Here is a 24619-nt window from a genome sequence, read left to right as displayed (position 1 = left end):
ACCAGTCTGCAGTTGAGCGCAGCACCGACACACACCACAACGCCCGCCTAGTGCTGCCGAGAAGCAGCACTAGGCGGGCGTTGTGGCCGGATTCCTGACCTCACTGTGATCAAGAGTACATAACTACAGTGTAGTTATCATCGTTATGTACTCTTGTCATGATGAGAAGCAGCACTGGGGGATGGTAGACTGTCTACGAGGCGCGTAGGATAGTGAAGAGGGCACATACTGTCCCAACCAGGGAGTCGTAAAAGCCCTTTCACGACTCCCTGGTCCCAACCAGTACTGGCAGTAGACCTACAATACTATAATCGTCTTCTGCCAGGGCATGGATCCACCATGTCCACGGGCCGGGCCACGGGCCCACGGCCACGTGATGTACCCGGTCTGTCTCTGGGAGTCGTATGTTTATAACTCCTAGGACAAAAAAATTGTGAGGAGGTGAAAGTGTTTGATTTTTGGTTGTTCTTCGGAAACTTTTGTTGTTGGCTGTTTGCACTTTTTGTTTGGGAGCGAGTGCGTGAGCTAAGACCTGCTTGGTGGCTTGGCGATCGCGATGGCGGCAGAAGAGCAATCTGATAATAAACCTTTGTTTCGTAACATCGATGCTGATGACGAGACTGAGCAGGTCACTGTGGAGAGTTTGTGTTTAGGTTGTCAAGAAAATGTAAGTAGCACAATTTAAATCTGTGCGAATGCTATTCAAATTCATGAATGATGGCGTGCCACTGAAAGTGTATTGAATTGTTCTACACTGCTCGTCTATTTCTTCATGTTCAAATGATGCGTTGGGGATATTCAAAGTATACATCGGAAGCCCGAGAATGCGATCATAGGCTATTAGCCATCACTATAATCGTAAAATGGATATGACGCAAAATGCAGAACTAGGTTTTGGTTGCTACTAGAGTTTCACGCTTTGCGATCCTCAGGCAATGACCTAGCAAAATGCGTACATGATGTATTGCATAAAGTGAAACTTGAGTAGCAACCAAACCTCGCTCCACAGGTACCCTCCATCTCCGTTACTCTCGTCTTTGCGCAATTGTTAAAGGGGAAGTTAAGGCAAAAATTAAAATTTCACCAGTTGTAGTCTTCGGGGTGCTGAGTCGAATGGTCTTGGTCCGAGGAAGCTGAGACGCTCCCTTCCTACTTGAATCCCAATCGAACTCGCGCACTTCCACCGAAACTGGGTGACTGCGCCCTACTAGATGGGGATTTATATGCAAAATGTCACTAAAAGCGCCATTTCGTTCTTATAAAAGCACGGATGACCGCGATTGGCCCATATGTTGTAGTCTTTTGGACGCTGAGTCGACTGGTTTTGGTCCGAAAAGGCTGCGATGCAGCGTTCCTCCTTTATTCCCAATCGAATATGGTTGAACAAGCGGTCACGTGCTCCTGGGTGCCCAAATCACCTGATCACCACGCCAGCAGGCGAGAACTTTCACACCAAGGTTCAACTCGAGTTCAACTCGAGTGACATGATTGCACCCAAAAAAGGTCAAACAGGCTAGTAAGTTGTACCCTGCAGGCACGGTGACCAGGTGACTGGTGTACGCAGGAGCACGTGACCGCTTCTTCAACCATGTTCGATTGGGAATAAAGGAGGAACGCTGCATCGCAGCCTTTTCGGACCAAAACCAATCGACTCAGCGTCCAGAAGACTACAACATATGGGCCAATCGCGGTCATCCATACTTTTATAAGAACGAAATGGCGCTTTTAGTGACATTTTGCATACAAATCCCCATCTAGTAGGGCGCAGTCACCCAGTTTCGGTGGAAGTGCGCGAGTTCGATTGGGATTCAAGTAGGAAGGGAGCGTCTCAGCTTCCTCGGACCACGACCATTCGACTCAGCACCCCGAAGACTACAACTGGTGAAATTTTAATTTTTGCCTTAACTTCCCCTTTAATCTTGCTCCTGTATTCTCCTCCCTGTTACTTTGCTACCTTCCTCCTCCTTCCTGCACCTCTTTCTTTAACTCCATTATCACATTCGCTTCCATGTACATTTGGGCTTGTAGCCCGTGTGTACTTGCGAATAAAAATACAAATATACGTAATGACAACAGCAAAAATGAAGAAAGTCAAGTTCCATAACGTTTTCTTGTGACTGTCATCAGTAGAACGCCGTCACATAAAAATGTAATAACTAAAACACACACTTATATACATGTAGCTAATATGGTTTCAGGTAGAAATACAGCAGCTAACAAGTACAAAAAGCGAAGTTTGCACCTTTGCAATGTGTGAATATAGTGTATGTGAGAAAGGTAGTGGCAGATGAATGTGATACTGTGTGAATGAATGTAATGGTGCGTGTGTATTACTTGAAGAGTGTGAGTGATACAACGTTTTCTTTCTGTTTACATAGCACAGGGTCACGAGTACGAATATACACAGCTTCCAACACCTGCAATTGCTTGAAGAAACGTGCGCAACGAATAACACTAAACCATGTGACGGCGTTCCACTGATGACAGTCACAAGAAAACGTTATGGAACTTGACTTTCTTCATTTTTGCTGTTGTTATGAGTGCACAATTTATCTTATTTATTGCCATTTTACGACTATTGTCTCCTCGTCGATTGTTTAAATACGTAATTACGTATATACATAGCCTCGTGCTAGGGTCTATGTAAAGGAAGCTATGCCCACTGTGATGTTTAGTACTGAGTAACGGTTGCTGTGAAGAGAAGGGCTCAACCATGTAGAATGCATATGAAGGGTTGTCCAGTACAAATTCTGTGCTGCAAGAAAATCAACCGATGTAGGAGGACGGGGCATCGACAGACATTCTGAAGCTGGATAGCGGTGGTGCTGGCTGGGTTGCATAGCCGGAAGACTCGAGTAGGTGACGAATGCGACACTGACCAGTGATGGTGCGTACGAACTGACAATCACGAGGAACCCAATGCTCTAGCAGCTTCCACAATGCTGCTAAAGCGGCTTTATGTCGATAGCGGCGCTGATGCATGATATTAGGTTTCTGAGCTGTGGTGACAAGACGCGTTGTCTTCTTCGGTTCGGGCTGAACGGCAGTGTTGTCTGGTTGCGTAGTCTGCTGCAGAGGCGATGATTGAGCTGTCAGATCACCCAAGCCGGTGAACCAGATTGAAGAGTCCAATGATTCTGCGACTGGGCAAGTCAGCTGGATTGCTGGTCGTTTGACAGCAGTTCCAACAAGTTGTATCGGTGTGTTGGACACCTGTGATCCAAGCTAGTGCTACCTGGAAGTCTGACCAGCAGTGAGTGGATTGTGTTGATACCGAAGTCGCTTGCCACAATGCTGGCCAGAGATGAGATACTCACAGGAACTGTACCATGTCACGGACACACTCATCAACGCCGACCATAGAAGTGCCTTTTCAATGTCAGCCATGAAGGCGATGGTGTGTGCCCGGGATCGAAGCGGGGTGTCCGGGATCTGTTCGAAGAGTGATGGACCGGTGTGAAGGCATTCGTTGAGGGATAGGTGTCCGTGTACTTTGGCGGATGCATCGTATGCGACACGCACCTTGGTGGTCGATTTGTCCCGGTGCACAACGGGATGATGTGGCAGATAGTAGACTGTGTTTTCGGGGATGCCAGCGCCATCAGGCACCTCCTCAAAAATGCCAATCTGACACTGATCCTGGATGGCAGCGTCATACTCCGCAAGCAACTCTGCGGCCTTCAGATTCGACTTCTGTAGCGTGCTCTGCCATTGATTGGAACATAATGCGAAGTTGTCAGGAAGCGGTGGGTGGAAATCCCTCCATGGCAGGTGGACAACATACTGTGTCCCATCATGACAGATCATTTGCGAAAGCGTGTCCATTACCGATGGATCCGGCTCGAAGGATTAATTTATTAGGCTAGACAGCTCTAATAGTAATATAGACCTTTTTGTGTCCTTTATTATGATGTATTTTCCAACTGATGATCGTCACAAGAAAACATTCTTGGAAACCTTTAGACATACGTACCTTACCTTGTGTGTTTGAAGTATGAGGGCGCAGACTATTTTATTCATAGCATTATTTAATTTTGTATCTCCACGTAGATTATTAATATAGATTTTAATTTATAGTAGTCGAAGTATGCTAAACTAGTATTAGGAGTACCCGTATAGAATAGATGCACGTGCCGTCACTCCGGAGAGAACAGAGACACACACTACATGTCTTGCAAGTCGAATGGCAGATGAGAACATACATGGGCTAGTTGGTGCTGTGCTGGCTGGATGGCATTTGATGGTGACTGTAGATACGGACCCTACGCCTTTCTAAGCTACAGTGAAACCTGTGACTAACGACCACCCCTTGGGGCCAGAGAAAGCGGTCTTTAGTGGCAGGTGGTCCTTAGTTAGAGGTTTGCACCGCCCAACCATGTATGAATGTGAGACCGTCCATGCCTGGCAAAGTGGTCTGTAGTACCAGGCTGGTCGCTAGTCACGGTGGTCTTTAGTTACAGGTTTTACTGTATGTGTTTGTTGCTGGCGTGTTCTTTGTTGAGTCACGACATAAACACCTGACCAAACTAAACCTGATGTGTAACCCGACCACAGTGTCCTTGTAATACACAATGAAGTCACGGGGTCACGTTCTGGACAATCGAGTGGTCGGGTAGTTGAAGTTTAGATATTCCAATGTTCTACTGTACGCCAACCAGGGGTCCACGTGGACTGGTCGGTGATAGGTTTATCTAATTGTGTAGAAGCTACGCAATCGGTGCAATGACTCTCATTATGTTCCGGTTCTGTGTTTCTGTTCTGTTTGATATGGTTTAGGGTACAACACGACTTCTATTGACCAAGATCCCGTATTTCAAGGAAATTGTGATCTCATCATTTGAATGTCCACATTGCGGATTTGCGAATAAGGAGATCCAGTCAGCTGGTGAGATACAGCTTCAAGGCTGTGTTTGGACGCTTGATGTCAAGTCTACCGAGGTCAGTGTCTGGATGTGTGTGTGTGTGGGGGGGGGGGGGGGTGCGTGTGTGTGGATGTGCCTGTGGGTGTGCGTGTGTCAGCTAGTTCACTTGATGGGCACACTCATGCCAGATAGTGGCTGGGTCTGTTGCCATCAGGCTTGGCTCTTTGAAGGTGTATCGTTGTACCTGCCACTATTGGTGCTTTCAGGATCCATAGTTTTACTGTCTATTCGAAGGATACATAGTTACATACCTGTTGGCCAATGGACTGCTTCTGGCTAGATTAACTCTTGTGCAATCAGTGATGCTAGTGAAGCCAATAAATCAGATCAACTCTGATTTTAGCAATCCACACTAGTATCAAGTATTACCTTCAACTGGGGCAGGGGTAAATGCAGTTGGATCCTGGGACGGATATCTTGATGCTGCCAATCCTTTTTCTGCACCTTGCCCTCACCCACTTACTGTAGTGTGGTGAGCCCATAAGTGGAATCATTTCCAAGTCCACCCAGAGTTTGGGTGGTATCAGGCGCTGGGCAGTTCAATAGCCAATTATCTTTCCGAGGTTCCTTTTGAATATCTCTCCCCTCTTCCAGGGAGAACCTGGTGACCAGTTTTGGCAGCGAGCAAGCACCACTCTGTGTGTGTGTGTGTGTACATGGTGTGTGTGTGTTTGTGTGTGTGTGTGTGTTTGTGTGTGTGTGTGTGTGGATGCGCATGTGTGTGTGTGATGGGCGTGTTAGCTTGCGTATGTGTGCACGCATGTGTGTGTGTGTGTGTGTGTGTGTGTGTGTGTGTGTGTGTGTGTGTGTGTGTGTGTGTGTGCGTGACTGTTTTATGAGCCGGCCGCTGTTTAAGATTTAGATATTGCATCTTCCAATGTTCCCTGAATCGCCAGTATAACAACATTAGTACATTATATTCAGTGTTTCTAGCGGCCATGTGTGACCTGTTATTGCTTTTTTCCTTTAAATAATTCTTAGGATCTTGGTCGGCAAGTTGTCAAGTCAGACTCAGCAAGTCTTCATATTCCTGAAGTAGACTTTCAGGTCCCCAGTCAATCTCAGCCTGGCAGTAAGTCAACGTTTACTGAGTATGACTGTTGCCGATTTGTCCCCAGACAGTAAAAGCTTTTTTTGGGGGGGGGGGGGGCACCAGTTGCACAGGATCCAAGAGTATCACCTTCACTCTTTTGCCCCTGTATAAGAAAGACTCCTGTGTCTGACAAGGATGTTCGTTGACTGGCTCATGGCACGACTAGGAACCTGGTAATTCTGCCAATTTTGACACAAAACTAGTGTGTGCTGATGCCGGACGCGCACAGACCAGATAGAATCACTTCTTATGCATGCCGGCCAGCGCTCCTGCACAAGGATCACATTTGGGCGCCCTGTTGAGCAGCTTGGACTGGTTACACCTCTGTACATGTATGTACATGAGTTCCACATTCTCTGTGTATGCTGTATATGTAGCTGGTCTGGGCTGGATGTCTGAGAACGTATCAATGGTCAGGGAGCAGAATGTTGAGCGGTCCATTGCCTTGCAGTGTTGTTGAATGCTAGTAAATCCTATTGTTGTTCTGGTGCTGTATGGTTCTGCACAGTCTTTACCACCGTGGAAGGTCTAGTACAGCGTGCCGTAGATGGCCTAGAACAAGACCAGGTTCTGCGACGGGTGAGGTCACCACTAGCACTGCTCACTACACTGCCATGGTCTCTCTCTCTCTCTCTCTCTCTCTCTCTCTCTCTCTCTCTCTCTCTCTCTCTCTCTCTCTCTCTCTCTCTCTCTCTCTCTCTTCCACTGCTCATGATGGTCTCTCTCTTTTATTTCTTGTTTTTTTACACTGACTTTTTGGTTACACTGACTCTGTTGCCTGATGATTGCATAAGCATGAAACTCAGAGTAGTGGCAAACTAGCATTGCTTGCCCTTGTGCTGTGCTATATGCTCTGCCTCCGCTGTGTTGAACACTGTCAGCACACTGGGTGCATCCTCCGGTGGTTACACTGACTCTGCATGGTAATAGAGAAACCTTGTGTTTAGTTTGCATGTGCATGTACGCATGTGCACGTATGTGTATGGAAAACCCCTGTTGAAATTCACATTGATAACTCCGAGATATCAACACAGGATTGTGCAGAGTAGGCAATCTACTTTTCTTTGTGTTGGTATTGCAGCAACGTGGGTGCTTTGTGTGTGTGCCTATGTTTGTGTGTGTGTGTGTGTGTGTGTGTGTGTGTGTGTGTGTGTGTGTGTGTGTGTGCAGACGCGTGTTTGCACGCACATGCACATCCGTATGTGCATGTACGGTAAAAGCATGTCCATTGTGGTTTATTCTCTGACTCTCTGTGCTGTTTGCACGTGTTCCCATTTTGCAGATTCAACAGCCAGAGCTGGCTGAGAAGATTGATGAGTTTGTTGTCAAGCTGCAAAAGTTGCTGACTGGCGATGAGCAATTTCAAGTGGTAGGTGGTATAGTAGTGATACTCCAGTGGCAATGATCTTGGTGGATATCTCCCCTCTCTTACCTCATGATCTCTCCGCTTTGTCTTCCTTTTTTGTTTGTTGACAAAGTAAGAGGATATTTTCTGAATTGATATTGCATAACGTCAAGAGTAGATAAACAAGAGTGTGAAACTCCCGGATTGGTTGGCCCACGGCGGAATTTTTTGTTGACGTAATCTTTTCTACGACCCACGCGCTACGAGTCTTTTGGAAAGTTTTGCCTCGTGCACTTGGCCGGGCTTTACACTACAAGGTCGGTGCCCAGCACGTGCTCTCACACTGCTCTGCGGCAAGATGCGCGTTTTTCTGAAGAAAGGTGACGTCAACAAAAATTTCCGCCATGGGCGGGGGTATCTGCAGATTGTGGAGGAGAGATCCGGAGTTGCACACTCTTGGTTATCTACTCTTGGTAACGTCCTTCTGTCTGTGTACTGTATAACATGTAATTTTAGGTGTACATAGTAAAATTTCGGTGCCAGGGACCTGATTGGTTTCAGGTGTAATGTAGAATTAGGTGACCAGCAATCCCTGCACTGCGTATTGTAGTGCCTTTTAGGTGTAATCTAAATTGATGTGCCTGGTCCCTCCACCGAAAATAAAATTATACCCAAAAATAACTAGTGTTAATATATAGTATACTGTGGGCAGGACATTCAACACACAGAGCACACTGTCGCAAAAAAATTCAGGCACTTTAAAACGATTATTGGGGAGGAAACAATAGAAAACAATGCCTTTGTGAAAGAGTTGCTTCGGTTTTCGGTAAAATATCTGAACGTGATAAGGAGAAAAGGCCTTGCAAAAAAGATCTAAAGTCATTGCGGACGGAGTGAGGATGATATTATTACTCAAGTATTTGTTCATATTTTACAAGGGCAATCCCAACAGACCTATGGTCTTCTTACAGGGTGCCCTAGCCACGTGAAGATAGCAGAGCGAAATGCAGCAGGCAGGGATATGGTGCGAATCGCGGCAGGGAGGGAGTTCCATCGGTCAGCTCCAAGATAAGATACAGAGTGATAGCCAAAATACAATCTGGCATGGGGCAGTACCAGGCCGAGCGATTCCTGAGAACGGGTAATTCTAGCAGTGCGGGATGATGAGACAGCACGAGGAGTGAAAAGTCGGCAAAGTAGGGGACTAGCACGAGCATATGAAGTATAGAAAGTGATTTTGTCACTTGAGAACTTCTTCGTATTGATCAAACTCTTCTTAGGAACAATAAGAGCCGGTCCGACTGTATTGAAAACAGAAGCTAGGAAATCCGGCAGGTAGCCTCGAAGACGAAGTCTTGAACAGAACAGTGAGAGTGCCCCACCTTGGTTTACAGCTAGGGACACTTTATCCTGACACTTTATCGAGGATTAGCGCCAAACAACTGAAGAGACGAAACATTTTCCTTCTGAACACACAGTTCAGGGGTCAACAATACGAATATACAATGCCTCCGAAACATCCCAATATAATGCAGATCTGCCACGGGCCAAAACCGGGAAAACATCATCTCTGTACAAATCACGACAACTACCACTAACCGACAGAATGATGACGCTTGATAGCCGATTGCTGATTCGTCGACCGTCAGGTCTTCTTCGTCACCTCCAATGTCACAGCGCTCAACTCGTCCTTTCCACTGCGCTGTCCCTTTGTCGTCACCACCGATGTTGCAGGTCCTGACTCGGCCTTTCCACCACACCGTCGGGTTGTACCAGTTCGTATTGGTGTAGAAGCTAACTACATCAGCTGTAATTACTCTAGAGTTTGTTGGAAATAGTGCATCTGACAGTTTTGAAGTGAAACTACGCGTATCAGGGTTGTGGAACAGTTTCTGGGAGCGTGATATTTCTTCCGCCTGTTCCATTGGACGTAGAAGCCTGTGCAGTGTATCTACTATCTGGTCAGTGGGATCCCTTAGGAGGGTAGAATAAGTGGAATGGTCGTTCAAATGATCTTGAATTTTCTTATCATAGTCCGCTATGTCCATCAGTACGACCGCTTGTCCTTTGTCTGCTGGCATTGTCTTAAGGTGGCAGCCTGGGGCAAACCACTCCCGCTCAGTCAATGGTGACTAAATACACTTCTATATGAGCTATTGGCCTCAAATTCAGACCAGTGCTCCATAGAAGCACTGTCCACACATTGCATCTTTCAAATTGACCATTACAGCACATTTATCAGTTGGGGACACTCCCAAAGTAGGCCTTGCGATCATTTTGCGGCACTGAAACGGTTGAAAAGATGTAGCCTCAATAACAATAGAATGGCATCTAAAAATATTGAGGTACTGAACACAACCACCAAGACTACAGAATGAACCAAAAAAACTATGTGGAAAACAGCACCATAGTGGTGTTTATACTGGTGAAAGTTCACCTTGCGTACGTCCGCTCGTGGGCTTTGCAACCTTCACAGCTACAAAATGAGTTCCATACTAACTTAAATTGTTCAACAGAGAGGTTAGTTGCATAGCCAGGAAAATGCAGATGCGAAAAAACATCAAGTTTATGTATTTACAGCAAACTGTTCTCAAGTTATGGCTTCAACGGAGCTGCGAAACCACCAAAAAAGCATGAAAATAGGGACTCAGAATGCCCCAGCTTCATAGGTGACACCTTTCTTCTCCGTAGCTGCATCCACTAATCCTTTCCGTATTGCCCTTCTCTTTTTTCTGGCTTTCTTCTCCTTGTCTGTGGATTTCCTGGCTGAATGGTACAGACCTGATTTGTCCATTTCTTTAGCACCCTTGGATGACCAATAGCCCACATCACAGTGCAAAGCAGACAGCACAGAATGTATCGTTGTCGCACCATTGTTGAACAACGTCACGGCAAGGTAGACAGCAGTCTCAACAGTCGATGCTGAGCAAAACAATTCCTTTGGGCAGAGCTTCCACAGGAGACCATTGAAGCACTCATTGCTATTCTGAGTGGCACCACGCGTACATCTAGCTAGTAGGTCACGGTCAGTAAGGCGAAAATACAGCGATCGAATGGCATCCAGTACGGCTTTCGGTAGAGTATCGGTGTGATTGAACTCCATGGCCACTCCAGCTTGCTGCTTCTGCCATCCACACCAAGAGTCTTTGCCAACAGGACAATACTGATGCATTGGATTGTCATCTGAAGAAGCACGGTGCACCGGTGACAGACACTTGCCCAGATGGCCTTGTACATGCCCTGCAGATCACCGATGTTACTGCGAATGGCCTTGCCATAATATGTCTGGAGTCGGTCCATGTACTTTTCTGTCAGCCTGCCTCTTCCACTAAGAGGCTTGCTTGCATCTGAGAGGGGATTAGATCCAAGGCGTTGCTTCAAATCTCTCAGTCCTTTACCGACACGTTTCTGGACGTGACCGATGCATTCATCCTTGACGACTTCCGTTTCACCGTATGGCATGCCGGACACGGTTATAGCCCTTGTTGTCACCATCACCTATGAATGTAACATAGCGCAGTTTACGAAGTTCTTCTGAGCGTTGCCATAGCTTAACAACAGCTTCTGCTTCCTTGGCAGGTGCTGAACTGGATGTGTTAATGCTGCATTTCGACTCATGATTTACCTTCCACTCCGTATACGTCTCATCACTGATGCTACCCTTGCCATGCCTTGACTTCCAACTGACACATTCACCACAGTACTTGGACAACACTTCCACATCCACAACTTGATTAGTATCATGGGATAACACAGTCTGGACTCCATACAACGATGAATGGCCGCGTCTCATCCAGGTCCCATCTGTCGTGACTGCTATATCCGATGGCCTTTCTTCTTGCGCGCGCTTGTCGACAACAGCAGCGGCAGCTTTCGCCATACTTTCCTGCCCAACCCGTTTGGCTGCAGCATGCAACACACGGCGGTGGTCATCATACGCTGACTTGCTCATGGCCCTAGGCATGTCCATAGAAGAGCAGATGGTGTTAAGCGCTTGGCGTCCATGGCCGATTAGTCGCATAGCCAATACAGCTCCTCGGTTGACATCGTAAAAACGACTTTTCTTATGCACCTGCTTCGTTGCCAAGACTGGTGAATTATTGAAGCTGCAGCAGTTGTTACAGGACAACTGGACGTCAGGTGCCAGGCCAATTCGCTGCAACTCACTATTTACCAGACTTCCAGACTTGCATTTGTTACAAACACACGATGTGTCTATCAGGGTGCTCAGGGCAGCTAGAGATACAATTCGATTCCCTACAATCGATTTGTCGTGCTCCGCACCATCATCATCAGAGTCCTCACTGCTCTCCGCTGTGGGCTGGCTGCCAAGGAAAGAGAAATGTTTGATCTTCAGGAATGACGAGTCAGTGGGACTAGGTATATCAATTCCAGTAGTCACGTCAGAATCAGCTGATTGCTCAAATTCTGGTTCTGGTGTGCGTCTTTCAGCCAGAGGTGGTGCGGCCGCGGCAGAAGACTGCGAAAATTGATTTCCCTTGAACACCCGCTTCTTTCGATGGTACACAACATCAGATTTGCGCTTCCCCATCACAAAGCTACAGGTAGAAGTCAATCACTGACGAGGAAATGTCACAGAGACGAATAATTTCAAAATTATTTGAATGTAATTTGAAACTCGGATGTTGAGCCATAAATAAATGTAGAAAAGAAAAGGACATATGGATACGAGTTAAGAGTAACTCTCCAGTTACAGTGATGGAGAGTTACTCTTAACTCGTATCCATATGTCCTTTTCTTTTCTACATTTATTTGAATGTACTATCATTTATTTTTGTTGAACCAGCTCGCTCAAAACATAATGAGATGCGCATGATCAGAAGTCGCGCGCGCTGAGCTAGCTGAAGCTGCTGCTGCGTAAATCTCGATAGCAGATTTACACTGAAAACCTGTTCGTTTGGAGTCGTAACAGCGAAGGAAAACTCGGAAACAGCCACCTAAACGTGACATGTCGTGCATGTAAAGGCTCTTGTACGGGCAAAGCAAAATAAAAAGAAGAAGAGAAGAAAAACTAAACTAAAAAGGAGCACCCATTTTGTTAAGCCAGGGGCTGGCTCACGCCTGGCATGAAAATGAGAGATTGAGAACTTCTCAGAAACTAGACATGATGACAACTGTCTAGCTGACCACCAGCTGTGCCTCTGCTCGGACCAGGTCGACAGGGGTGTAATGTTCTGGGACATTATTATTATTACAGTACTGGTCAAACCAAAGCACTAACAAAGACAAAACTAAAGACCAAGAACCAGGAACATAAAGCACAGAGAAAGGGAACAAAATAGATACACATATAAATATTGTACAAGATACTATAATAGTATTAACCAGGAGGCCTGCAACATCACATTCCTCCTTTTCTCGAAAGTCTACAACTACAGTCCATAGAAATACTGACCATAGCAAACTTCAACGTAGCATTTCAACAAACTAAATAAACCAAAATAGGCTGTCCAAAACGCGACGAATAACCAAAAGCGTGCTATCAATCCATGTCATAAAATATGTAAATATACAGTATAATGCAAGCTCATGCATTGTTAGCCGAACGACCAGTCAAACACAACTGTCACACAGCCTAGTCAATGCAGAACAGAACAAGGGCCGGACAGGTTCCTTAGCATTTCACGCTTAACCTGTCTGACCTGCGGGGCTCCGCACGATGCTGAGGTACGCCGTGCACAGCATTCACACTTCCTGGTGCAGCTTCACCCGTACCGTACGAACTGGACCCATGCCCATCATGGCTTGCACTGTGACTTGCACTTGTCGATGTTGACATATCACGTGCGTGCTGCTCCGTTGTTTCATACTCGCGACCTTTTTTGAAGGCCACCGCCAAAGTGAGGTCGTCGACTTCTAACAATTTCTTTCTGAGGCGATTGTCCGATATCCCTATGAGGAGCTGGTCGCATACATGATCCTCCATATCGGTGCCATAGTCACAGTATTTGCCTTGCCCAAGCAAACGGGTCGAAAACTGAGATACTGTTTCACCAGCCCGTTGTGACATCTGACGAAGCTTATAACGTTCGAACCTCTTGTTGGCCACGAACTCAAACGCCTTGTCCAAAGCACTCACAGCTCGCTCGAATAAATTGTCGGTGTCCTCATCTTCTGTTAGCGTTTCGAATTTCTCCTGTACTGGCATACCAGCCAAGTACAGCAACAGACTCCTCTGCCTCTTCGCGGATGTTATGTTCTGCCCATCCACATAGTACTGGAATGATCTCTTCCACCTGCGCCATCTTGCAGAAACTTCATGGGCAGGACCCTCGAGATCGAACGGCTCCAAAGCCGGGCCTACTCCTGTGAGCGCCATTGTCACTGAGGCCTACTCAGGTCATCTATATGACTAACTATTAAATCCAGTTCATCTTCGTCGCCAATGTAATGTTCTGGGACATTATTATTATTACAGTACTGGTCAAACCAAAGCACTAACAAAGACACAACTAAAGACCAAGAACCAGGAACATAAAGCACAGAGAAAGGGAACAAAACAGATACACATATAAATATCGTACAAGATACTATAATAGTACAATACTATAATATAGTATTAACCAGGAGGCCTGCAACATCACAAGGGCCATGGTCAAAGTGACGGCGGCGAATTGAGCGCGATCCACGGACACAGCGAATAGCAGATCTGGCTAGCGAAAAGCTTAGCATGCATCTGAGCCAACACATCATCTGGCTGTACGGCACATGCTTCTTCACGGCTAAAGCACTTGCCAGCCTCTTTACCATGATGGCAGCTTCGTGGCCCATCCCCCCACAGGAAGAGAAGACCAGAGGGGTGAAGGAACCATGCTCGACGTGGAGAATTCTCTCCCCATACGCACGCTTCTTCTCCCCTTCAAAGCTTCGGTACAGAGAGGAGAGGGATCTGGAGCGGTAGCTTGACGCATGGGGATAGAACACCCTTGTATCAAAGAATGCGTTTCTGCTATCCGTCCAGAACCCCTCACTCTCAGGTCAGTGCGGGCATCCGGATCGGTGTTGGCGGTGCGTCGCTGGAGGACCTCACCGGTGAGAGGTTGGAGCTTCGGCTCCACCTCAACGTCACAATGCACCTCCTTCATGCATGAGGGGATAAAGTCGGTAGGATCATTGTGACGCATATGGATGAAGCCGGAGAGTTTACAAATCTGCGCATGATCCACCGAGTAGCGTGCTCCACATGGACAAGAAGCCGGCAGGTTGTCCAGTGGCCAACAATATCGCATGCGCACGTGGTCATGGAAGTCTGACTTGACGTCGAAGCAGAATCCGTGCTCAGCCACCGGTATTGTTGTTAGCGTGCTGGAGGCTCCCTTCTCTCTTGCCAACGCCATGGCCCGTTGTTGTGGCTCGGGCAGCCGAGACTGGATTCCGTTAGCCTTGGTGTCGAGGGTGCCGCGGTGACGCTGTTTCACGGCAGTCTTTGCTTCATGGTCTTGTCTGATGCTCCCTATCAGGTCCCCGTGGCGATCTGGGTTGCAAGATTAGCGGTGCACTCAATCGATGCCGTGTGTTTGCGGGAGGAATCGATGACGGGGTTGTCCAACGACAGACCTCCATATCGAGCTGGAAGCACAACCATATCCATCTCGACGTCACTGGCCTCATGCTTGGTCAGGGCAGGTAACAAATGGCTGCGAATAGCACTGAGCAAGGGCTGCATATGAGTGCCCATTGTAGGCATGGTACGCTGGAGGAAGGTCCAACGATGCCGGAGGCCAAAGACATAGCCAGCAAATGCAGCATGGGGGTATGTTGCGGCAATGTCGGCGAGGCGGTCCACTTGTGCTGTCCATGCATCAACTTTCGAGTCGAGGTACCTCTCGATGAACGCATTTGAGTCTATGGCTGCACCCAGATGACGCTGTCCAGCTTTGTGGGCCAGGTTGTCACCATCACTGGCTATCTTGATGCCTGTACCGGCAAAGATTCGCTCTGCTTCGTCGCGATGCTCGGGCTTCACTACCAAGAATGCTTTGCTGAGCTTCGGAAAGTAGCCATACGCAGGGCCTGCAGATATAAGCTTGCCCCAGAAGCGGCGTAGTGAAATCAACCGGCCTCCGGCGGCGGCATCATCAGCAAACCACACCTGGATGGCTGTACATCTACGGAATCGCTCCAATCCTTGGCAGGTTTTGTTCTGTCCAGGTACTTTGGTGTCACGTTGCTGGCCTTGCAGTTGACTAGGAGTTGCATTTTGCCAATGATTTTTGTAGAGTGACCGTCGATCTCCGCCATCGTTGTAACAGTTGTTGAGACTGTATGGAAAGTTCTTTGTGGAGTGTTGGTGGAATGAAACTGGACATCGTGGCCCTGTGCGGAGAGTAGCAGTGAGAACATTCTCTCAGAACAAATAGGTCGTTTCTATCTTTGGAGAGTTTTAATGAAGCTTGTGGAACAGTAAAGAAAGTTAGGAAACTATTTCTAATCCTGTCTAACAAATACTTCACAAGTAAATATTGCGACAGAGGTTTTGGCCATATTTCCAAAATAATTATGTGGTTTTAAGAACCGTTTTATCCATGGACAATTTAAGAGGCTGTGGAACAGTAAGGAAACCCCGTTTTTACTCCTGTCTAATCTTACGTGAAAGGAAGTTGGATCTTTACAATGTAGGGGTGGTTTGGACTTCGCTGCTGTCATAGCGAAGCACAGTATGGTATTTGTAAGCCTTGTTTGATAGGTCGGGGCTCTGCCAACCTATGATGGTTGTAGTCAGGAGCACTGTTTTTCAACATACACAGTGCATCCACCGCCTTGTTACATGCTATCCACCAAAATAACCATGTCTCTACTAGTATCTGATAAGTGATCACTTCATATGCTCTCTCTCTCTCTCTCTCTCCCTCTCCCCCTCTCCCCCTCTCCCCCCCTCTCTCTCTCTCTCTCTCTCTCTCTCTCTCTCTCTCTCTCTCTCTCTCTCTCTCTCTCTCTCTCTCTCTCTCTCTCTCTCTCTCTCTCTCTCTCTCTCTCTCTCTCTCTCGCTCCCTTATGTGCTCAGATTCTGGATGACCCCTCTGGCAATAGCTTCATTGAATTCCTGTATCCTCACTAGTAGCTATCAGGCCAGTTATCATAATACATTGATCATGCAAGTTAGATTCTTTTATTGAATATCTTAGAAGTTAGAAGGTGGGTTAGAACGTGGCAGTTTCTATGGGACAATTTGTCGAAGACTGTATACAGCCACTTTGTTTTGTTCCTCTCGAGCGTGGTTATGTGATGAGTATGTGTCATTCGGTTGTGTCTGTGAAACTGCTTCTAAATCTGCGTATCTTCAATGGCTCACTGACAACCAGGCCACAGGCGACTGTGTGTGTATGTGTGTGTGTTTACCCTAAGACCATGTATCCTAAAGTATTTCTTAACCTTGAATACTTGACAGCAACCCGCCTGCACCCGATCCTCTACTGAAGAAGAGTGAGTACACGCGAAGCAAGGAGCAGAATGAAATGCTCAACATTTCCAGTCCAGTGAGTACACAGTTGTAAGCTTTGGTGGAGATCACTGTTGCCACTGGCGATACCATGGTGCTAGTGTACATGTATGGGCATGTATGTGCCGCCACCTTTGCATCATGGCCACTAGCTCGTACTGTACTGATGAGGCCTACTTGGTCGAAAAAGCTTGCTGTCTACAGCAGTATGACTATTGTATGGGCATCTTGTATTTTCCTTTGCTCTGTCAACTTCATGAACTCCACCACTAGAGAAAGCGCTCATTCTCTCCTGTCACCGTCCGGTTTGTTTTTTTGACAGTGCACCAATGTAGTTGTTTGCATGTCTCGCAATTCTGTGACTCAGCTCCATTTTCTTTTTGCTTTCTTTCCTATCCTGCCCTGAAGGAAACCGTGGCAGATGTGCCAAGCGGCGCGGAAGACTTGTCATCCACTGCAGGTATCATCATACAGCAAATACTGATGCCGATCTGCTGTTGTCTGTGTGTGTGTGTGTGTGTGTGTGTGTGTGTGTGTGTGTGTGTGTGTGTGTGTGTGTGTGTGTGTGTGTGTGTGTGTGTGCGTGCGTGCGTGCGTGTGTGTGGAGTAATCTCTAATGTACTGGTGCTCATTGCCCTGGTCTTGTGTGGTGCTTTGGCTTGCTTCCTGTTCACAAAGCATTCTTGCAGCATGCTGTGCCACGCTGGCGGGCTGTTGTGTCTCCCGTCACTCACTACTGTTAATTCAGGACTAGAAGTAACTGCGAGTACTTGGAAAAACTAGTAGTGATGCTTTGAACAATGTGATATATGATAATATAGGAGTATACCTCACAGTGCACGTGTAGTGTATTAGAGCTGACGGTTTTAGCTGGCATTTTAGTACTGAAGTAAACAAACAGTACTTATTGTGCTTGTTGACCAGCTTGAGAAGTCTAGGTTTTCTACGTATTCCTTGTTGCTGAAAGGTTCATCGAAGGAAAGGGGGACCGCTGACAGCATTGGTGATGAGGAGGTAAGAATGTGGCATTTCTTGTGTGTGCGTGTGCCTGTGTGTGCATGCATGGGTGACTGTGTGTGTGCACACGTGTATGAGAGCGAGAGAGAGACTGCAGTATTGGTACCACTGGCATGTGGCAATGTAGTATTTTGTGCTAATTCCGTATGTCCAGGCACTCTTTATACTAGTACAATATACTGAACATGGCACATTGCGGTCAGCCTGCACACACATGCTAAGTACTTGTATGTCCTTGCTATATACACATGATGTCTGTCTCTCGCTTTCTCTTTGTGCATCTCTCGCCGTCTCTCTCTCTCTCTCCCTCCCTCTCTCTCTCTCTTTCTCTCTCTAGCATAAAATCTAGACTGACAACCTGCTTGTTAAATCATGCACCTGCTTTCAGGCGTAAAAACCCTGTTGTAGAGGTCTCAGTCCTCATTTGTTAGACTTACCTGTTTTATAAATGTAACTTACTCTCTCTCTCTATCTCTCTCTTTCTTTCTTTCTCTGTTCAGATATTGTCATTTCCCAGTAACTGCCCCAACTGTCAGTCACCAGTGGAGAATCTCATGAAGCCAGTCGGTATCCTTTGCTGCTGTTCTATTCTGTCTTGGTGCAATACTCATTGCCATCTGCACAACTGGATCTGTTTGCCTACGCTATGAGAGCACGACTCCTTCTCATGTTGAGAGTGAATGAAATCCCAAATCATAGAAATAAAGCAAGCTGTTAAACGAAATGTTTGTTGGTAATGAGTGTGTGAGTGTGTGTCAATCGAGAAGACGTGTAGCTGGCTTCCTTGACTAGCCCTGTGACTTGTGATAGATATTCCGTTGTTCAAACAGGTCATCATCATGGCAGTAAAGTGCGACAGGTGTGGCTTTTCGTCCAACGAAGTCAAATCAGCAGGTATGTGGCTGTAGCAGTGGGCACGGGTGTAGGTATGGGTATGTGGGTATGGCCATGTGTGAGTATGGTTGTATGCTTGTGTAGGTGAGCCCATATCATCACGCACTGAGAAGACTTGCCCAAAGGTGACCATGCTTCAAAGCTTTTGCTGCCGGGTGCTGAAAGGCCATTGTTATAATATACATGTGTGCACTACAGAAAAAAGAAGTACACTGTACACGAATCATTTTGTTGTGTGTGTCCTTATTTATTTGTTTCAGGTGGTATTGAGCCAAAAGGAGTACGGATATCACTGGAAATGTCTGAGGAGGCTGATCTTAGTCGAGATGTCCTTATCGTAAGTTCTCACGTCTTCTCGGTCCTGTATACGTACCTTACTTCCGTGCAGGGGGGGGGGGGGGGGGTTGCTGCACCGGTGTATAAACCGCACCTCTCTTCAAGGCAAGACTTTCATTACTTAAGGCCGGAACGGCCAAATCTTACGGATTTTCGTTGTGCACAACCTCTCTGTTATCTTAATGTGCATTTTCACTTGTTGATGTTGACCACGTTTTACTTCTGTGTGTTTGCATGTGTCATCTTCAGGCTGAAACGGCATCTCTCTGCATACCGCAGTTGGAGCTATCTGTAGATTCGTTTGCTGCCTCTGGCAGTTTCACAACACTGGAGGGTGTGCTAACGAACATGAAGGACCAGGTGAGCATGGTACTTGAGTTTTGGAGAAGTACTTGTACTAATAACAGCTGAATGACAGTAAATTCACTACTAAATTGGTACCTGGGACATATTCTTCGTGTTTCTTGTTATTGTATGCCACAACTATATTCATCATTCTCAGAGATGCCCCTTGATGTAGGCAGTCTGCTGGGAATCCCTCGAATATGTATTGGCGGTCTTGCTGGTTGAAGGACACTTGGCGTTGTAACTAGCTATTATTCCCTTGCATCTTTCCATTTGGCATTGGTGAGACTGATGGGCGTGCATCCCTTGGTGTACACAGACTAGGCCATTCGCTTGCACTCAGCTGGGTTTTATGATGCTTTCATTGGAATTCCGTTCTCTTTCCTTGCTTTGCAGCTCACCAAAGTCCATGCACTCTCCCTTGGTGACAGCTCTGATGCCGGTCGTGCAGACAAACTAAAGGACTTCCTTGGTGAAATGGACTCGGTAAGGCCCATAACCTAGGATTCCTTCCTAGACCCTAGTGTACGTGTTGTGTGTGTGTCTGTCTGTGTTGTGTTTGTGTGCGTCTATGTGTGTGTGTGTGTGTGTGTTGTGTGTGTGTGTGTCCGTGGTGTGTGTGTGTGTCTGCATGTCTGTGTGTGTGTTTGGGTGTGTGTGTCTCTGTTTGTGGGTGTGTGTGTCTCTGTTTGTATGTGTGTGTATGTGTGTGTGTGCGTGCGTGCGTGTGCGTGCGTGTGTGTGTGTGTGTTTGGGTGTCTCTCTCTCTCTCTCTCTCTCTCTCTCTGTTTGTGTGTGTGCGTGTGTGTCTGTGTGTCTGTGTATATTTTGCTATCTGGTGTCATACATGTCCACCCAATGGCACCCATCAGCTTTGCGTAAACTCTGCATGTACAAACATTCATCTACGTGCATTTCGTTAGGTGAGAAAAGCTAGCGGAAGTTTGTCTCTAGCTTAAGTTCTTGACAAGACGACATTTCGTGCACACCAAGGTGGGCACTTGCCTGTGCTCTTTCAGTGCATGTAAGTAGAACTCTATGTTGGAAGTCCTTTGTGAGGTAGTTACTGCCTCATCTTCTGATCTGATCATCAGCCTTGTCTTCTCCTGTTTTCAGGTTTTCAAGTTCAACCCTAACAATCAGCTCATTGTGCATGTCCTTTGATGCTTTGAACTACCCCATGTGTTGCAGATTATCAGTGGAACTCGATTTGTCACCATCCAGATCGATGACCCGGCTGGTAATAGCTATGTTCAGGTAAGTGCAAGGGTGAAACTCCTTCTCAGTGAGGTCGTTAACTTTGCTTTCACTTCATGTTCTTGCACTTTGAGGCACTAGTTACCTTAAAACATTCTGCTTCTGTGTGTTGAATGATATTATCAACTGCATGTAGTAGTGCTTTGTCTGGCACTGCACCCAACAGAAGGAAGGCTGTACATAGTTTTGAGCAGCCTCAGGACAGTGCTGGGCCATGTTTATGGCTTGTCCTTAGCAAGAGCTCAAGTGACGTAATGAGCGGCGCTCGTACTTACCAATGGTGCTGGTGCTGCTGCTGGGTATTTGCCTTTCCAAGGATGACAAATCTGCTGAAATCACGTACCTTAACCCTTTACTGTCCGTACATACAAGCATCGATCCAATGGGATCGATGGGGTAGGCATTTTGAAATTATCGTAACTTGCTCAAATCTAGGTCTTTTGGAGAGATCGAAATATGTAGGTCGAAGAGAAAAGTCTCAGCTGTCGCCTCGAACAATTCCCGAAGCGATACGAACAGCGGTTGCCGGTTGCTGAGTTATCGCACTCGTAATTCTGGTCCTGGGAAAAGTGCGTTCAGAGCGCGACGCGCATGTCGACGGCTGGGATTTTCCCTGTTTACGTCACCTGTTGGCAAGGCTACACCGATTCAAATTCAAAAGTAGGTTCCCGGGAGTCTCTACGAAAATATTTGAGCTCGATACGAGCAACAGGGGTGACATGGTGGATTGAGATCGATCTCGAGCGTGGGCTCATTGCGTTCGTCTCGTCAAGACCTTACCAGGATGCCCAAGATCGTGGAAATCGTCAAATTCAAACCAAAGTTACGTCTCATTTTAGTTTCAGATTTTGTGGTTGCGTGGGCTTGTATACATTTTAATCGGACAGTAAAGGGTTAACCTTACACGTGTATTGTGGTGTCTACATTGTATAATTTAGATGATTGGTGATTTGTAAACAAAGCTACAGTACTGTCGGGCATCGAAGACCGAACAGGCTAGGGTCTCACCAAGCACGGCATGCCGATAAACTCACGTTGCTGTGCGTAGACTGTAGTGCATGATGGATGGCCTAGGCTATGAGGCTGATCCCCCCCCCCGGCGGTACTGTAGTTTTGCAAGAGCCGCGTGTACGTCACAATAGATTACTACTGTACCTGTAGCATGGTAAATGTTACAAAGTAGTGTCCTGGTAACGTTGGTATTATGTAGTGTTTCGAACTTTCGGTGCAACTTTACTTCAAAGAAAGTGTGCTCTCAAGAATTCCATGCCGCACATGTTCGCGGTTCTTTGCGCAGATTATAGCGGAGATCGGGAAGTGATTCATGTGCACTGAACTGAATACTACTACAGGAGTGCTTCAAATACATGTAATATTGCTCGTCGTCTGGCATTTTCCGTGATGAGGAAACCTTAAAGTCACCTCCAAGAATGCCTTTATGTTGTATGAGTTGCATGCGATTTGACGTTCCCTTTGCTTGTGTTTTGCTGACAGAATCTGTTTGCGCCTGACCCTGATCCTGGTCTTACGGTGGAACGTTACGAACGAAGCCAAGAACAAAATGAAGAGCTGGGTTTCACGCAGCTGATGGATGAAAATAAGCTTGCAGCGGTTGATGAGAGTGAGGAGAGCAGCACCTCATGACGACGGTAACATCTGATCTGCCTGTCCGAAGAGACCACTCTTATCCTAGTGTAGTGCTATGGCCCAGTCTAGGCTGTACTGTGCTGTACTGTACTGTACCCTCTGGTAATGCTATGCGTACAGTGCACTGTACACGCTGCTTGTGGATAGGTGCATGGCGTTGCTAATACTGGTCAGTTGGCACTGAGCATTGTTGATACTGTTGCTGTTGTAACATCACTGCTGCTGCTGCTGCTGCTGCTGCTGAGAAGCTTGTACTGCACTTGCAATGGGCCTTGCTCTATTACGGTGGCTGCCTCAACATTGCATTCTTGTGGAGTCCTGTGCTACAGTCACCAGTGTTGCACTGGTTCTCCGCTACATACTATTCCGCTCGAGCTGTACATGGCTGCAGCTTACTCTAGCGATAGCAACCAGGTGACTCCGGGGTCCGTTTCCGGTTCTGGCGTGCAGGTCCACCCATTCCTCCGACACCTCACGCTCTGCGTGCGTGTGTGCTTCTCACTCAGAAATTTGCCGTGTGCCGCGTGTGTAGCATGCGATCCATGCTGATTTACGGCACTCCCTGGCAGAGTTTTTTTATATTTTCATCTCGAATTCTACTGATTATGATAACGAAGCATGTTGACTGAATCAGCGACCTTGACTCACTCAAATTACAATCCTTAGAACTGACAGGTTGTTGATGCTGTTGATTTGCTCTTTCTTGGCTCTGTTACCATGATTACTGAGGTATGAACGCTGATCACTACACACTGGCTGATTTCACTTTACGTTATAAAATGTGCAGTGTGCAGTACAGGGGATCCAGCTAGGCTAGTGCACACACGCCCGCGCACGCGTGCACACACACACACACACCATGTACCAGGTGTATGCCTGTTGCAAAAGAAGCAAGCAAATCTGCAAATGCACTGGATGTGCACCCAAAGATTTTCACATACATAATGCGCGCGCACACGCACACACACACACACCATGTATACACACACACAAACGCAGAGTGGCACACACACACCATGTATACACACACACACAAACGCAGTGTCACATACACACCATGTACATACACACACACAAACGCACAGAGTCACAGAGTGTCACACACACACACAACACACACACACATACACACACACACACACACACACCATGTACCATGTATACGCCCGTCGCAGGAGAAGCACGCAAATCTGCAAATGAACTGGATGTGCACCCACAGATTTTCTCTTATAGTTATAGCAACGATGGCGAACAAGATCTGAATGAGACAGATCAAGACTTGCGCCAGATAACTGTCTAACACACACACACACACACACACACACACACACACACACACACACACACACACACACACACATACACACACCTCAGACATACCCATCGCGGAAGCGATGATAGCGAACAGCTATGTTAGACATAGCAACTTGTACACACACACACACACCTGTCCTGTCCTGTTGAGCCACTGCCATGAAGGTTACGTGGGCCCCGGAGGGGCAGCTGAGAGAGAGGAGGAGCACACAGACCTGTGACGATCCAGGTGATGCGGTAAGCGAAATCGGCGGGAGCAGGCGCAAACACACGTGAAGCCCTGACGGTCCTGAACGGTCGGACGACTACAAGTCCGCGAGCAGCGATGACGGGCGCGGCCACGTGTAGACGCAAAGCAGCGGTCACAAGCCTGGCAGTGAGCGACGCAGCACAGCGGAGAAGCAGGCAGCGGCAGGGGCGCACCGACTGCTGACTGGGGGTAAGTACACTTGTGCCTTGCCAGACCTCCACGGGACTTCAGCCAACGGCCACACTCTCCACACTGGCATGCACCTTTCTGCTCCGCAACCGGCTTCGCACGCTCAGCCTTACATTTGTGGCGTGCGCGATCACTGGGGCGCGTAAACTGTCGGTCGCAGGTGTAGCAGGTGACGGGAGGGGTATGCTGGGCATCTACCGGTGCTGAGTACGCCGAGCGCCAGGTGGAACGCGACTCGCATTCAGCTCGCCATTCCCCCTCGAGGCCGCGAGAACGAAGGTCAGACATGATACAATCCTTCCAGCGCCGACGAGGGCCATGAGCTGGGCGACGCGACGGAAGCGTGCCAAAGAGAACTTGCTTCGGCAGCCGGTGGTCCTCCATCCGAGCAACATGCTCGAGCCATTCAAGGCGGCGGTGCTCCACCTTCGTGCGGATGGTGTCGGGATCACCCCACCTCACACCTAGTTGGTGGTTGGTGATGTGGTCATCCCAGCATTCTTGGCGAGACACTCCCATGATTGAGCGGATGCATCGGTGGTGGAAGACA

At 47.4% G+C, this 24619-nt stretch overlaps 1 protein-coding gene across 1 annotated transcript; it reads left to right on the top strand.

The window, feature by feature from the left end:
• The first annotated feature begins 468 nt into the window (after positions 1-468).
• Positions 469-23081, top strand: LOC135817651 (zinc finger protein ZPR1-like). The gene is made up of 16 exons (XM_065330877.1): positions 469-667; positions 4777-4938; positions 5904-5994; positions 6524-6594; positions 7298-7384; positions 16386-16426; positions 16770-16857; positions 17229-17280; positions 17788-17834; positions 18338-18404; positions 18648-18731; positions 18992-19068; positions 19317-19427; positions 19809-19898; positions 20604-20669; positions 22164-23081. Exons 1-16 carry the CDS (start codon positions 557-559, stop codon positions 22311-22313), a joined length of 1395 nt encoding a protein of 464 aa, XP_065186949.1. The 5' UTR covers positions 469-556; the 3' UTR covers positions 22314-23081.
• Positions 23082-24619: the final 1538 nt, after the last annotated feature.

The sequence above is a fragment of the Sycon ciliatum genome, chromosome 5 (assembly GCF_964019385.1).
Source record: "Sycon ciliatum chromosome 5, ocSycCili1.1, whole genome shotgun sequence".
Lineage (NCBI taxonomy): Eukaryota > Metazoa > Porifera > Calcarea > Leucosolenida > Sycettidae > Sycon > Sycon ciliatum.
The sequence above is the reverse complement of the archived record's forward strand: the minus strand, read 5'-3'. Positions and strand labels throughout refer to the sequence as shown.

Bases quoted from the DNA above. Each gene is read 5' to 3' on its own strand.
- LOC135817651 (XM_065330877.1), top strand. From the start codon at position 557: ATGGCGGCAGAAGAGCAATCTGATAATAAACCTTTGTTTCGTAACATC. The intron at 17,281-17,787 runs GTATCATCATAC...TGTTGCTGAAAG, and splicing joins AGACTTGTCATCCACTGCAG to GTTCATCGAAGGAAAGGGGG. The intron at 19,899-20,603 runs GTAAGGCCCATA...CATGTGTTGCAG, and splicing joins TCCTTGGTGAAATGGACTCG to ATTATCAGTGGAACTCGATT.